This window comes from Triturus cristatus, chromosome 11 (assembly GCF_964204655.1).
Source record: "Triturus cristatus chromosome 11, aTriCri1.1, whole genome shotgun sequence".
In the NCBI taxonomy this organism is placed as follows: domain Eukaryota; kingdom Metazoa; phylum Chordata; class Amphibia; order Caudata; family Salamandridae; genus Triturus; species Triturus cristatus.
In genome coordinates, this window is record NC_140594.1 from 563074591 (window position 1) to 563092003 (window position 17413).

Genomic DNA, 17413 nt, shown 5'->3' on the forward strand with positions numbered 1-17413 from the left:
TAGAAGCTCTGAGTAGTCTACTAATGTGCGGCAGCACCATACCTTGTGGTCTACCATAGAATGGTAGTTTTTCTGTCCGAGCACCTAGGGCGAGAACGATCTGCCATCATTTGTTAAATGTTATGTTTTATGCCCCCTCTTAGGAGTGAGCTGGGTTCTATGTAAAAAATAATGAAATTGCAGCAAAATAAAACCAACTTTCCTGGACAATATAGTGGTGTAGCTCAGTGACATTTCCAATCTCCATCGCTCTGTTTTCTGTCAATGCCATTGCAACACCCTACGCTTTATAGATATTAACGCTCCGCAATTCACTGCATCCTTTGGGAACTAACCTGCCAAAGTACAATCTATGCATACTATCCCACAACGCTGCACTGCAGGACTTGGGGACTGTTCCAAAGATAGAATATGATCCATAATTCTGTAAAACATTAAGTTACTTAATAAGGTTTTCTGCCTATAATTTACAGGTAATGTATTTAATTCAGGACAATTTAATTTATATTTGTTCTTCTTCTGGAGAAACATTGTTGTGCTTTATAAAAGAATGGGGTAGTGCTACATATTAATTATTCAAAACCGCCACCATGATGCTGGTGGATGTCCGGAAGAGTCTGACTAGGGAAACGGGATGGAAAGATAGACTAACCCCCAAGATGCCGCTATGGGAGAGAGGGAGCCTATGTCCCATGGCAGCCCTACAGGGTTTCAAAGGATGGGACAATATAAGCCTATCCACGTTGGCGGATGTGTGGGATGAAAATGGTCTGATACCCTTTACTGTCTTGAGGACAGAATATAGAATGCCAGAATCCCAGTGGCTACGATGTAGACAATTGAGTCACACCCTTCAACAGTGTGTGCCCTTAGACAAGGAGACACAAGAAGATGCCCCACTGGAAAGAGGTTGCTAGATAGGCAGATAGATATGAAACTGATCTCGCTGACATACAGTACCATCATGCGCAATACTCAACTCCCTCTGCTAAAACTATCAGGTAGATGGGAGGAGGATCTCAGAGATCTTGGTGAGGAGGATTGGCATTAGGCCTTGGGCTTCCCGGCAGAGGTGGCCATTAAAGCTAGCTTTCACCTGATATAGATTAAGATACTACTCAGGGTTTACTATATATGTGCATTGTTGCATAAAATAATAGGAAAAGTGGAGGCTAAACGATGCATTTGTGGGTACGGGTTGGAGGGCACATTTTTCCATACACTCTGGAGCTGCCCCACCCTACGAGACTACTGGGAAGCAGTAAGAAAATCCCTGTACAAAGCAATGGGGCAATCGCTGGAGCTACATCCTTGGGTAGCACTCCTGGGTGTGTGGGGACCATCGGATCTCACCCGCTATTAGAAGATTTTGGTGAATCTGGGATGTATAGTAGCAAAGCAGAATATTGCACAAATGTGGGGCTCTGGGATACCCTTGCGACTATATGACTGGGAGATGTGTATGGAACATTGCAGAGTGATGAAATGTGAAGTCTACAAGGATCATGGCTGCAGAAAGAAATTTGGGATGGCTGGGAAATGAGTGCCAGTGGGGACCTTGGGTGAATCGGATACATATTCTGAAAGTTCTGATAGATGTATGTGTGTAATATCACAATCATTCTGTAGGCATATGTGTCGGGACACCTAGGATAGGAATAAAGAAGTGGGCAGTGGACAATGAAGGGGGCAAATTTGTATATCAAATATACGGAGACTGAGTTGCAATTGAGTTGGGGTCAAGGAATTATAATTGTTGAAATAATGTTTAATATGTATCTTGAAGTACATAAACAATAAACATATTTTTTAAATGATGTATGTGATAAATTCATGAAACGTTTTAAAAAAAATATTCAAAACCATTTTTATTAATTTGTAGCTTATACATACATCCTGATTTGTTATACCCATTTAAAATTTCAAGAATACATACTTGACTCACATTATAAAAATAGAAGAAAGAGTCCTTGTATCATCCTGTAATGAGCTCATCACTTAGAGCTTGGATTACTATGTAGGAGCAAGAGTTATTTAAGCAGTTCATTTGATTTGTCTGCTAGCTTTCCTCCAAAATACAAGTGTAATCAATCATTTACTTTCTTTTGTTGCTTGCCTCATTATGATGTTGACCTGTTTTGGCTTCCCACAATCATTTTGTAGATCTTCTCACGACAAAGACAAGGATCTGCAATCTCAAACATATTGTGTTACTGATTAAAACATATCTGATTGCGATGATAATTTAAATGCCCCATCCCTGTCATCATTGTTGTGAGAAAGTGGATTATTAGCTGAAGTGGATGGTAGTCCACCACAAATACTAATGTTACTATTCTTGATAGGTTCAGTAAAGATTTCAGTAATTTAAACCTGAGTTCAGGCCCTGGTAGCTATGACACAGAGCACAGGCTTAAATGAAGAAGATGTATAAAGCATTAGGAGTACCAAAGCAGTTAGAAAGTCAACAACAAAACAAAATACAAATTATACTCCAATTTATCAACATAGAGAACATCTTAATTAAGAAAATGACACCAAAAAGACAAAAATCCAAAAAGGGGAACCAGAGGTATGAATTTTTAAAGTTTGAAATGAAAATAGCGCCAGAAAACGCAAAGCGCCAATCGCAGCTAACTGGTCATGCTAGACCAGGAAAAGGGTAAGGTTTAAGGCCAGCTGTGATTGAGCTTGCGTCAGGTACAAAGACCAGGTTGGTCCCAGTCACAGAGTTACCTTCGGACTTGAAATCTGCTAGCTGTATCCGAAGTGGGGCTAGACGACAGTGTGTTGCTGAAGCACTGGGACCTGGTGCGGTTGCCGATGATAGCAGAAAATGCTCAGAGTGGGCGGAGTCCAAAGTTCATGCCCATGAAAGCCTCGACATTGATAGAATGCTCCTCAGTGGCGGTCCTGGAGAAGCCCTCTCCATTCAAACTAAAAACTTTGCTGGAAGTCTGATTTCATTCAGCAGGACAAACAAGCAAGCTAAGGCCGATCAACGATTCAAAGTCTGTGGCTTTAACGGTGATCCTGGTCTCCATCGGTTGGCAAGGCAGAAAGTTGGCAAAAAGTGTCTAAGTCCCAGATTTTGCAGATTAGGCAAGAGGAGTACACTCTAACACTAGCCAATAGTTCCATGACCTCAGGAATAGCACTTCGAGGTCACGACTCACTCCGACAGAGGCCATCAGCATGTCCAGGGCAGATCCAGGTACAACGGGTCAACTTGGCTATTTTAGGAAAGTGGGCTTCTTGTAGCTTTTGGTCCCCTGTAGCTTACAGGAGGTCAGCCAACTGAGCCTTTGGAGTCCACTTATTTGTCCTGGAGTGGGAGCAGGTTCAGCCTTTAGGGTTCTCCTAACAAGCATCAATAGCAGGTGCAGTACTTCTGTCTTCTACAGGTCTAGCAGTGTTCTTAAGAAGGAGCCCGGGGTGACCCATTTATACCTGGCACTAGCCTGTGGGTGGAACTCACTCCTCCTGGCCCCACCCTGATCAATAGTAAAACAGTTCACAGGGGTAAGCCTATTCTCTTTTGCAGCAGTTCCTGTGTGCCCTATTGCAGACAACCCCACAGTGCCCCTCTCTGCCTAAAACCAATATGGCATAAATGTTCTTCCCCTGCGCAGAACTCATGTGCCCACCCTAGAGGGGTGACCAGGGAAATGATCAATCCTTCCCCTATGGTCACCTAAAATGGTTCTGGGAACAGCTCCTCTCCACTGGGATTGGTGCCTTTCTGGCTATAAGTACAATTGAGAGGACAGGCACAGGTGTTAGCTGCATCTGCCTGTGACAGGGCAGATCCCTTTGCAGAAGATTAAGTTTCTGGGCACTGCCCACATGGTCATCCTGTCAAAGGAAAAGAACACCTCCTCACAGCCAAGCCCTTTATTTCATCTCTGTGAGCCAATTCACACCTAATCAAGGAGTTATTCAGCTCCCAGGTGACAATTGGAATCTCAGGTAAATAGGCTTTTAGAGACTTTAGGCAGGCTAAAGAAAACTTTTTAAAAGTACATTTTGTGAAATGTTAGTTACAAATCTGACTTTACCAATGTTTTAGATTTGGAATAAGTATTTTAAAAAGTGAAAGAGCAAGCTTTTTATTACATTTCTAAGCGGAGATAACTTTATTAACTTTAATAAAGTATCAGAATGCTTTCCTATCGAGCAACTGACCCTGTTACAGTGAAAATAGATTTCAGGGCATCGTCAGATTCTTCACTGTAAAGACGTGCTTAACATTAAACATTTACGTGTCCCACTTTTAAATATCATGCACCCTGCCTTATGGGCATTTAAGGCCTACTGAGGAGTGACTTATTAATATTCAAATGGAGTGTATAGGCCTTTCAAAAGGGTTATTTTGGCGTGTCGATTTTGCAGTTGAAACCTGCACAGCCAAGTTTCAAGTGGCAGGCCTTCAGTCATGTTTGGCATTGTCGTTTTAGTGTTGAGACAATATGTGCTGTAGTACACTCATGACATTTAAGTTGCAGGCCCTGAGTACGCTGTATACCATATAATAAGGACATGTAGGTAAGTTAAATATGCCAATTAGAAATTTAGTCAATTTCAATGTTTTAAGGGTCAGAGCACATGCGCTGGGGCCTAGTTAGCAGGATCCCAGTGCATAAGTTAAAAAAAAAAACACAGTAGCATCAGTCCAAACAGATTCAAAATCCTGTTAAAAGAGGCATTTTGCTACAATTGCCATTTGTCTTATGATCAGAATTACAGTTCCTAAATTCAAAGTCAACATAAATGAGATATATAAGCTTCAAATTTGAATGACGCAGTACTACATCCTATCATATAACTAAAATACTAAATTCAATTGCTCTGCACCCTAGGATGCTGCACACCTTTGGTCTTCATCCACCCCTCCCCCAATTGCCTGTCTTTATCAAGGAATTTCAGCCATGTGTGCAAAATGATTTCCAAATGCCTGTTTGTATTGTGTATTCCTCTATATATTTTATTTGCGTAAAACTATTTAACCATAAAAATAAAATGAAGTTGAAATGATGAACCACTTGTCAATTTAGAGGTAGTAGGTAGTAAGTGTATGTCTGTATGTATGCACGTGATTAAGCATGTATGCATGTGTCTATATGTTTTTATGTGTCTCTGTGTCATCTGGTTATCAGTAAATATCGATTCCCAAGAAAGGGGGCTTCAACCCATAACTATAAGTCCTCTGATGTCTTGTACCTTAATGCAAGAGGATTAAACCCACTGCATATGGTCAGGCCACACCTTCACCTCATCATTAATTTTTGGAAAACTAACACTGGCTTCTGAGGTAATAAATTGTCATATTAAGCCAGATTTCTTTGTTTTATGAGAAGAATATGCAATAGGACCAGGATATTCATCCAGGTATTTTAGAATTTGTGGAGGGAAAACCGCTATCTTTTTTCTTCCACTTCGTAAAACGCAATGGGAACAGGTTTTTTGTTTATCCCAGGTTACTTTCTTCTCTAATAAAAAATCATCTATTCATAATCAATTTTGTCAACAGACGCACGTTATCATAAGACAAGAACTGCTCCATATATTCAGAAAACATAGCATGAGCAAGATGGCTCTTAGGGAAGTAACTTACATTTTTGAATGCGAATTGTGATTTTTTAAATTAAATATATGTTTTCTTTTTTTAAAGGCGTGAAACCAACTGTCATCTCGTGCAATCAAAAATGTAAAAGGAGTGGGACACTAGAAAGCAATTTCTGTTCGAGCAACTTTGGTAAGATAGTACACATTTTAACCATATTTTCAATTAATAACTGTGAGATTTGCATAATTTGTCTGAACAAAGGCATCAATGACACAGTCAAAATTTTGTTTTATGCACTATTGTGTCTTTCATCTTTTTTTATGTTTTAGTCAGTGCTTAATTTGGGTCGGTGGTTTCGGGTATTCGGCACCAGCAGTAAGGGCCTCATTACGATCACCGCCACCGTCAGTCCGTCGGTGGCGGTTCCACTGCTATTGGATCCTGCATGACCGCCCGCTGAATTATGATGGTGGGCAGATGGAGGGCGGGCGGAGAGACCGACCACCCCACATCCGACTTGCTCAAGGAGCCCATCGGTGCGCTGGAGGGACTGCAATCCCTACAACAGTGGCGTTGCCTGCTCAGGACCGCTGTAGGAATTACAATGTCCCTTTCTGCCGGCTGTTTCATGGTGGTAAACGTGCCATAAAAAGGCAGGCAGAAAGTGTCTTAAGGTCCTGTAGCGGGCCCCTCGTGTCCCTTGGCCCTCCGATATGGGCCCTGGGTGGCACCTATGGTCCCCCCCTACATATCCCTGCACCATGTGGCAGACGCCGAATGGTGCCTGCCACATAGTGCAGGGATTTGTGCACTGTCTTTATTTTGGACTAAACGTGTGCTGCAGCTCGCAGCACACGCCACAATACAAAATATACAGATTGCGACCACCTTCAAGGCGGTCGCATCCTTATCCTGATGGCGGGACCGCCGACAGCTAGTCGAGCGGTCCTTTTCTCGACCAGATGATGGGGAGACGCTCTTCCGACCGCCATCATAATCAGGCCCTTAATTCTCAATACCGCTCTTATAATAGTCTGCCACATGGGGGGGCTATTTCTATATTTCTGAGTTGAGCAAAACAGCAGTTGTTTAATCATTCAATATACATAAAAAAATTAATAATATCTGCCACCTGCAGAGGCCTCCTGACAAGGCTCCTAGCACTTACGCTTTTTACAAATTAAGCACTGGTTTCAGTAGCTTTTCGGGTTACTTTTAATGGAAACTGTCGAATATGCGTCTTAGGCAAGCATGCTTTTGCCAATTCAAACACATGACCCAATAGAAGGCGGTCTGTTACTAAGTGAACGTGTTGATTCAACTTCTCCTCTGGCAGGATTTCTGGATGGAACAGTCTGTTTATATTTTGGTCAAAAAACATGTTTGTCAGATGTAAAGCATCCTACATGCCTGCATAATTTAATCAGAGTATGTTTTTCTAATAGCTGAAATAGTTCTTCAGCATAAAAAATATAAAAAGGTGAAAAGCACATTTATGTACGGCTATTCTACAATCTAGAAACAACATTAATTCAGTTTTGCGTTGGTATGATAGCCGAAAATAGCCCTTCTGTACTCAATATTGTTCACAAATCTAGCTCCCCATTGGAGAGAATAGACAATATGCACCCAAAGGGATAATATTTTTGTAAATTATGTTTAGGACATAGTATTTATGTCAGAGGGTGTTTCTGACATTCTAGAAGGCAGAAAAAACATCAATTAATTGTCGAGTTGGTATGTTACCTGCTATCGTTAATTAATGTCCTAAATATTGTGTTCAAAACTATTGTCCCATTGGTGTTATTAGACAATCTAAACCGAATGGGATGATATTTTTGCACATGATGTTTAGAACATGGTATTTATGTAAGACAATATTTCTGACAATGGTATTCTGATATACATTTGTTGTTTTCAGTGCATGGGTCTTGTCTGCAATTTTGAAATTTGGAATATGATTTATGTCTACCTTTTTTAATCAAATACCTAGGGTGCCGATCACGATCCGGTAAAAAAAAATTCCCGTACGACTCGTATCCGGTCTTTTTACCGTACGAATCGTACAAGTGCCGTACAAACTGGCAAGTACGATTCGCATGGGAAAAAGTCCATACGAATCGCATTGGGAATTATTCCCCACACGTCCTCGGGTCGGAAAAAGTGTCCGACACGTCCTCGGATGATTTACCGTACAAACGTGAAAAGCGAAGTCCGACCGTGCAAGTACGATCCGTGCCGGGCGTCCCGGGCGTCCGATTTTGCAACCGTATGGTAAAATGACCGTCCGCACCGAACTCCCATAGCAACCATGGAGACGTCCAAACAGGTGCCCGGTACGCGCCGAACCCCCCCCCCAGCCCCCGTATGTACGCGCCGAACCCCCCCCAGCCCCGTACGTTAGTGTCGTACCCCCGTGTATGTACACCCGTGTATGTGTCGAACTGTACGTGTCGTACCCCCCCGTGTATGTACACCCATGTACGTGTCGTACCCCCCCTGTATGTACACCCGTGTACATGTCAAACTGTACGTGTCGTACCCCCCGTGTATGTACACCCGTGTACGTTCGAGTCGTACCCCCACCCGTGTATGTACGGTGCGTACCCCCAGCGCGTAGCGCTGGGCGTACGCACCGTACATACACGGCTGGGGGTACGACTCGAACGTACACGGGTGTACATACACGGGGGGTACGACACGTACACGGGTGTACATACACGGGGGGTACGACACGTACACGGGTGTACATACACGGGGGTACGACACGTACAGTTCGACACGTACACGGGTGTACATACACGGGGGTACGACACGAACGTACGGGGCTGGGGGGGGGTCGACTCGAACGTACGGGGGCTGGGGGGGGTACGGCGCTTACCGGGCCACCTACTCTGGTCGTTTCGCGCCGTACTTCGCTTTTCCGGCACTTTTTGGGTGCCGTGAAAATATTGCCGTCCGGACTGCTGTCGGTTCGAATCCTACTTCCTGGGTCGTGAAACGCTGCCTGGAAGCGTCCCGACGTCACGTCGCAGCATTCCCGGATCACATTCGTATGCATATTTTCGTCGGTCGGTGTTTTTTACGATTCGTACGGAAATGGTGTTTCCGTGCGAATCGTAATTCCATGTTTGTAAAGTTTTACAACCGGGTACGAGTCGGACGGAGAATACGCTCCGACCGACGGTTCGTACCCGGTTTTTACCGGATCGTAATCGGCACCCTAGTCTGGAAACTTCATCATGAGGAAAGAGCCTTCATGTTGGTAAATACACTGTATACTGCAGGGTTTCCATTGACATTTCTCAATTCAGCACAAAATAAGGTTTTTAGACTGTTATTTCAGCTTCCTCAGAGTGCATCTCCCTCTCAGATCCGATTAGAATTCGGGCTAAAAAATAAAAAAACTAGCACAAACAGGTGCACTGATTAAATACATGTCATTAGTAAGATCCTCTGATAAAAACACATTGCGAGCCCTGATATGGAATGAAGTTCAAAATAACATGCATCAAAAGTCGAACAACTGGGCCCGAGCACTTAACACAGCATTAACAACTCTGAAAGCCAAAGAGCTATGGGACGTGGCACTTCCACACGATTCTTTAAATAAAGTTATCAACAAACAAATGAGGAGGCTGTCATGGTTTGAAGATAAAGAAGAGTTCAGAAAAGGAAGGCAACCCTGCAAAACGATTGACACTTACAGAGAGCCTCACCCCCAGAAATACCTTACGACACTACTAAGATCATTTTACAAAAGCAAGTTACTGCATTTAAGTTTTGGTTTATGGCAAACACTAGAATATATCCCCCAATGGCAACCAAAGCCTCTGAATACAAAGGGATGTATGATGTAACAACGCGAGTCATTACAACGCGTGCAGTTACAACGCAATCGTTACAACGACTGCGATGTTACCACGCTATGCCATTACAACGCAAGTCTTTGCATCGACTTGCGCTAGATGGCGTGCTAACATTAGAAAAGTGTAATTTACTATTCCAACTCCAGTCCAATTAACAGTAGGGAAGGTGTTGGGATAGTAAACTACACTATTTGTAATGTTAGCACGCCATCTAGCGCAAGTCGATGTAAAGGCTTGCGTTGTAATGGCATAGCGTGGTTACATCGCGTTCGTTGTAAAAGTTTTGTTGTAAAAGTAGTGCGTTGTGAAAGTTGCGTTGTAAAGGTTGTTTACCAATACAAAGTGCAGAACGTGCATATTACACGAAGAAAGTTTGACTTATATTTTATCAATCTGCCCGATTTAATTAAAGGAAGAATAATTTTATTAAAAATAATTTTTATTAAGTATGGTATTAGTCCATGTCGGCACACTTTACTATTCTATATGAAAGGGGAGTTCCCACAAATAATAGCAGCTTTTATAAAATGTTATCTCAAAGCAGAACGGCCATTGACAGCAAAAGGTAAGTGACTTTATCCAAATAGAGTGTAATATTTATTACTGTGATGTTTAAATGAAATTGACGAAAACTGACTAACAATATATTAGTATACTTTTCAATGTTTTTATCTTCACAAAATATTATAGTTTTTATTAACTGAAATAAAATGACCTTTGACCTTTGTCCATTGATATAAAAAAAACAAGTAATTGTTCACAAGGTTTCATCTAAGCAAATAGGGAACGATTTAGTCCGTGAGTGGTTAACCACGATGTTGCAAATCAAACGGTCTCACAATTTCCTATTAATGACATTCATCCATTGCAATAACTGTAAGGCTCACACATACACAGATCACTACAATATCTCCTTATAATGACAAAACAAACCCAGAAACGAAAATGAGTAAAAACAATGTCATATTTATTTTCTATTGTATAAGGAGTCAGAGGGTTCTAGATTGAGGCGCCCACTTTCCTATTAACTGTTTATTAACAACATGTCCCAATGAAGTTCAGCTGTTTGAGTCAATTTGATATCTGTCCTGGTGGACCTATTGTTCGTTTCTCTTCTCTGCCTTTTGGATCTGCTTACTATTGGAAAGCTAAATTCAGAGGGTGCAGCTACCTATATGTGTGTTTTGCTTCTGTGAGATGAGGGTAATAAAGGAGTCACACAAATAGAGGTGATACCCCATAGTAGCAAGAGAAAGGGTTCACATGTACAGTTGCTACTGGGGCCTCTTCTTATCATTGGTACTCTCTCTGTTATGAAGGTGGTCTGGTTGTTATGTGTTTGTGAACGATTCTGTTTCTTCATAAGAAATGCTTCTGGTTACAAGAATGGAAAAAAGGCCACCTTATTTACCCCAATACCAATGCTCCTAGTGGGAGGTTGGGGAAGGTTTGTGGTTAGTTTAAAAGGCAGATTTATTGTTCTTTCACTCAGCGGAATGCAGAAAGGCATCTTGCTGCATTGTGTGTATGAAAAGGAGAGGGCAGAAATATGCCCTATCTAGGAAGGTATAGCGCATTCCTGTCCCTACCAGCGCTGGCCCTTTTACTGAGGCCTAGCGCCAACACAGGCATCCTTGCTCCATGGAGCGATAAAATTAATCAAGATATTTCTCCTAGTTGCGCCTTTTGTGATAAGGTGTACAATTCTGGCATATTCCCAGGTCTACCAATATTGGTAAATCTGGAAATGCCTCAGAATACATGAGTGGATACATGGAAACACCCATGCTCCACCCACGTAACATCCCCACCACGTACAGTAACGCAAGACTGCGACTTGAACTGCCTTGCGTTACTTCAGATTTGCCACACAAAGTGGCTTTGTGTGGCGTGGTGAAGCTCATCTAGGTTTTGCATGGCCCTTGTGTTACCTTGCATGGCTCAAGGGCGACACAAAACTTTGATAAATCTGACCCTATGTGTGTCCACTATCTAGTGTCTTAACAGAACTTGCGTTATTTAGGAGATGAAGACCACTATTTATCTGTGAAGAAACTGCATTATTAGTTGGGGTGGTTGTGAGACCCCACCAAGTAAAATTGTCACTATTCCGTATCAGGTCTAGTAAGGGTCCTTTCAATAAAATCTTAGCTGTGACACAGAGCAGTTAGATGTACCCCAAAGGAAAACAAGTGTAAAGCATTTATTATTACTAAAACTGTCAGTAAGTAAGAAACAAAACACAATAAAAATCCCAATCCAATTTATAAACATAGGGCCTCATTACGATGTCGGTCGGAAAGGCTCCAAATAGCATTCAGTTTGACCGAACCCGTGTCGGAAGCCAAGTTTTGGACCGACTCAGAAACATTTCCAACCGACCGATTACGATACAAGGTAGTCGGTCGGTCATTCCGAATTGGTTCCGACCGGCATTTGGAGAGTTTGAGTCGGTTGGAGCCAAATCGTAGAGCTCTACAGGCCACGTTTCCGACCGACCAATGACGATGTTGGTTTCCGCCAGCCGTTCTGATTCGGTCAATCTGATATGGATCGGCTGTCGGAAACTGACTTTAGGAGCCCGTAGCAGGCCCCCTTCACCCAGAGGCCTCGGGTTAGTGCCTGTAAGGGTACCCATGGGTCCCCTCTTTCCAACCATGCACAGTGTGGCAGGCACCATGGGGTGCCCGCCACAGGGTGCAAGGGGTTCTGCACCCACCCCTTTTTTCAACGGGAGCCTGTGTTGTCAGTCAGAACACAGGCTCCCATTGAATTCAATGGGACTCCAACCGAAAGGGGTTCCGAAACATTATAACCGGTCGGTGGGACTCCCTGAACGTGGGTCAGTCGGAAACCATTCCGACAAGGAGTCGATCTTAATGCTTTCTGACCGACATCGTAATGAGGCCCATAGTGCATATTTTTATCTTTAAGTAGACACCAAAAGTACAAAAATCAGATGAAGGGAACCAGAGTTATGGTTTTTGCAAGATTTTCATAAATCACTGCTTTTTACTCTAAAAGTTTCAAAAGCTTCAAAAAGTTTGGCAAATCACTGCTTTCTACTCTCAGTTGTGGTCTATGAGCCTCGAACCCGAGGGTCTGAGGCAAAGTCAAAGTTTCAGGCCGGCCGTGACGGACGTCGAGTCAGATGCAGGTGCTGGGCTGGTCCCGGTCAAGATTTTACCTTCACACTTAGAAACTTTTCTGGTTCTTATTGTAATTGACGGAGGTCGGCAGGGTCCTCTACAACTTGAATAGGGCTCAACGTATATGACAGGCATAGTCTAGCGGCTGGTGAGCATTGGACTCTGTGCCAAAAAAACATTACCTTTTGCCTTTGGCTTGCAAGTTGTAGTTCTGTGGCGAGAAAGAGAACACGGTAACACCAGCCAATGGTCCAGGACCTGGGAATCATCTCTTGGGGCTAGGACTCGATCCCATGGGTTACACTAATGGAGTCCAGGGCAAGTCCAGTGGCTACTGTTTAGATGGGCACTTTGCAGGTAAAGACTTCTTTAGCTTTTGTGTCCCTTAAACTTAAGAGCAGGCTAGCCAACTAGCACTTGGGATCTGCTCACTGGTCCTTGGGACCAGTGGGACCAGGTCCTGCCCTTGGGGTCTCATGCCACAGAGTCACTTTGTCACTTTTATGCCAATTTTAAGTTTGTGTGTGGGGAGGACTCCCAAGTTAATCGGCTACAATTCCCTCAGGGCATTCCTACCCACTTTTACATCATTGTCTGTGGGGCTGAAACTAAACAATCCCATAGAGCATCTCTCTTCCCAAATCCAATATGTCGGCACCTTGCTTCACTGGGACAGAGCTTGCAAAGCGTTTTCTCATTTCTGGAAGAGATGCCAGCCTGTCTACCCACACAAAGGAGCAGAGAGGCTACAGGGTGACTCGCATTTGCCTATCAGAGGAAGGAGCCCGTTTGAAGCTGGGCTCTGTGGTCTCACCCCTCTGACCATCCTGCTGGAGGAGGTCACTGTTGGAAGCTGACTATTTATGTTGTTCACCTAAGGAGTACACTATGCAAATAGTCCAGATGGCCCCTTATTATTTTACAGGGGCTTGTCTAAAAATCCCAAATGCTGTCTTTGTGGTAGTGTGGGCGAGCAATTTAGGCTTATCAAAGGGGAGGGCATTATATTTGCAAACACAGAGTCAAATAATGAGGCACACACTCCATATGGAATTCTGAGAGCAATTTAAAAAAGAACAGATTTTTATATTAATTGAGACACCAAGAACTTCAGGGTCGGGTAAGTACTTTTCGAGTTAACGATTTTAAGAAAAGCAGAAAATACAGCTGTCAGATTTGAGGCATGAGCCTTGAGCACGGCAATGTTATCTATGGGAGAAATATACACTGCATAGGTATACTTGCAATCGAGTTACAGTGTTGTTCTTTTGGTCTTAAGGTAAGTAGGGGCCAAGGTCCTTAGGCCCACCAGCAGTTTTGGTTTAACTGCCATGGTGTGTCAGGGTGCTGAGGTGCTGGTTGCAGAGGTAGCCTCAAGTGCTACCACTGAAGTCAATCGGTAAACCTTTAACAGGAAAGAGGCTGGAAGTGGAGACTGGGGGACCAGTCCAGCAGAACCCAAAGGGGGGATCGGCTCTTGAAGGTCTCTGGAGCAAGGGTGCACCGTCGGTAGATTCGGAATTAGGCTGTGGGGCTCGGGTGCAGAGGTGTTTTGTCCGGCAGGTCGTTTGTGTTGGAGGCTCTCACTTTTTAGTTCGACCTGGAAATGGGAACAAAACAGGACAACAGGGCCATTCTAGACAATGGCCTCTCTGATGCTGATGTTCACCTTTGGTAGGTCTGTCTTGGCGGTGTTGGAGTCCTGGCTGGACACTGAATAAGCCTTGGCTGCTGCAAGTGCTCTGGTACCCCGGGTATTAGTGCTGGAGGGCTCCTGGAGGGTCAAGCATCTTGAAACTTGCAGGAAAGACAGGGCTGACCTCAGGAAGCTTTAAGAACCTTCTCCTGGGCTGATGCTGTATCAGTTGACCCGGTGGTCAGTAGAAAGATGAACCAGACTTTGCAGTCAGTGCCTTCATGCTGCAGAGAAGTGACTCCTCCACTTCAAGGGAGACTGCTGCTGGTTGGTGAAGTGCTGGCAGCCCTCCAAGCCTCTGGGAGGATGTACACCTGCAGGACGAGTCGGGTCTTTGCAATTCGGGACAGGAGCAAGCAGGCAGGGTTTGACGCCAAAATCCACAGCTAGACCACAGTTCTTCCATTTCCGGCTCTTCTTTGTCCTTCTTCTTCTTTTAGGCAGGCAAATTTGTGTTCCTGGTGTCAAGGGGCCACCTAAATACTAAATGTTGGGTCATTAAGTGGAGTAAAGGGTAGTAGCCAATGGGCTAACTTACCCCTGGGGTCACTACACCCCCTACATGACCACTTCCTGCGGGAAGTGGGCATACCCTGCCCCAGATTTCCTCATTCCACAACTAAAGAGATGGTAGAACCCTTTTTTCATGGAGCACATTAGATAGCCCACCTTAGGGGTGTGACTAGCCTTGTAGTGCAATACACCTATTGCATAGCTAATTTCCCACCTGTCCTAGTGCTCAATGGTCCTCAGGGTAGGGGGTTGCATCTACCAGGTTTGGGGCTACCGGGGTCACAATATTAAAGGCAGCAGAGGGTTTGCACCCCCTGGCCTTGATAGTCTAAATCACTAGCCATCGTGCAGGAGGCTGAGTGAACACCTTCCTCTGAAGCAGGCATTGTTTCTGTCTCAGAGAGCATGGGCTCTCACCTGCAGGGGGTCAGAAATGTGCCTGTGGTGGAAGGCTGGATGATACCAGTCAGCCAGCACACCCTCAACACTGGTAGGTTTTTCAGGGGGCACCTCTAAGGTGCCCTATGGGTGCATGTCATAATAACTCTACTACTGTAAATAGTACAGATTTATTCAAAAGAAGGTATTTGATACAAAAAACCATAGGTTTCAGTAAAGCCATCATGTAGCTGGGGAGCTCATAATGATTAATGCCCAGTACATATACTTATGAAGGCTTTGCTGTTCACTTGTACCATCTAGTAATTGAACTTGGCAGCATAGGTGCATAGCTGCTCATGCAGATGTGCCGTCACATGTCTTATAATGCACCCTGCCTTAGGGTTACAAAGCCTACTGTAGGGATGACTTAAATATATTGCATGCAGTGACTTTGGCATGGCACACAGTGCGTGTGCCATGTCGTGTTTTCAATCATGGTTTGCACCATGACACGCAGTCTGAAATGGCAGCCTTGATGCAATTTGTAGGGTGGTTCCTTAGGGTGACCTAATACATGTTGCAGCCCTGAGTGACCCTCTTTGGTATCCTGTCCCGTGGTACCTGAGGTACCACTTACTAGGGACTTACAGGGCTGCTAAAGTGAGTGCCAATTGTGTTACAATTAGATCATTTAAACTTGTTTTTAGTGAAAGAGCACTAGCACTGGGGCCTGTTAGCAGGGACCACATGCACATCAGTCGAAAAACATCAGCACCAGTGTCAAAAAGTGGGGTTGACCATGACAAAAAGAGACACTTCCCTACAGTCATACCTTCTCCCATCATCAGACCCACCATCCAACCTTTAGTCCCCCATTCGTGTGAGTGCTTCACACCTTATGGTAGGAGGGCAGCAGGCTGTCTAACTAGTGTAGTTAATCAGAAATGGCCACTAGTACCTTGCAAAGAAAATGTTGCCTTTCTAAAGTCACCAATTGTACATATACTTTAAGGGGCAGAGCACATGCACTGGGGCTTGGTCAGCAGGACCCACTGCGTGTCAGAATCAAAAAAATAGAAGCATCAGTCTAAAAATGTGGGGGAAGATCCTACAAAAAGAGCCACTTTCTTACATTTCCTACTTGTTTCTTCTTGCTTCTCCAACAATGGTAACAATGGTGGAAATCCTACCAATGTTACCGACGGAGCTGATGAATCTCTTATAATTCACTGTAAAATGGCAGTTTTCAAGCAGGGCAAATTTTAAAAAATTGCTATTTTACTTCTAAATATATTTTAGACCTGTGTACATGCTAGATATGTTTTCTAAATGTATGGTGATTGATGTTATATTAAAAAATTGGCTCTACTTAAAATTAAATGAAAGGCCAGCAAATATCTACATACAACAATGGATAAGCCATACTAAAGCTGGGATGTCAAGTTGTTTGAATGACGTAGGCTACTAGGAGCCTAGAGGTAAATGGAGGGAGCTTTCTTTTTATTTAGAGTACTGGGCTATGCTGAAGAAATAGTAGATGGAAAGAGACTGGCAAGACTAAGCGGGATGGGAGGTGATGAATGGAATAAGATACAGGAAATCAGAAAAGCACTAACCAGGGAAAAAGAGGATTAGAAAGAGAATGATGACAGCAAGGAAACGAAGGCAATGGATGGCATGGAAAAATGTGGTGAGGAAAGAGTTAGCAGTTGACATTATTACCAACAATTGCTTATCTTTATTACTCCTTATGGTCACCTTGGGCAGACTAAATGAAATTATAGGATTCAAGTTAAGAACCAGGGCAAAAGCAATGACAAAAGCCAGTGAATTTTCAAAGTATGAGGTGTAATCTGTCAGCCCAAATCACAGAGAGAGAGAGAGAGATAGAGAGAGAGAGAGAGAAGTAAGTTAGCTTATACGCTGCAGAGGGAATTGTGCGGTGTGAGGGAGCCTCTCCAATCATGATATTCCTGGAGAAGATGGAAAAAATGTGAGTACACTGGCTAAAACGCCCCAGAATTTAAAGGTGGAGCTAAAGAAGCACTCATTAATTATTCCAATACCTTCCAGATGGTTCAAACGTTTATGGCATATTCAAGTGTTTTCATCATGGTGTAAGAACACATGATCCTCTACTGGCATGTTTGGAGTTGCTTCCCCAAAACTCTTTGCAACAATAGAGTCAAACAGTGCATTTTCCACTACAAATTCCCCAGTCCTCTCACTCCTTCAACCC

At 43.6% G+C, this 17413-nt stretch overlaps 1 protein-coding gene across 1 annotated transcript in view; it reads left to right on the forward strand.

Moving 5' to 3' along the window:
- Positions 1 to 17413, forward strand: part of PCOLCE2 (procollagen C-endopeptidase enhancer 2) — a 321396-nt gene that overhangs the window by 271084 nt on the left and 32899 nt on the right. The window contains exon 7 of the mRNA XM_085633604.1: positions 5672 to 5755. Within this exon, the coding sequence (XP_085489730.1) occupies positions 5672 to 5755 (84 nt within the window). The remainder of the gene's footprint in view (positions 1 to 5671; positions 5756 to 17413) is intronic.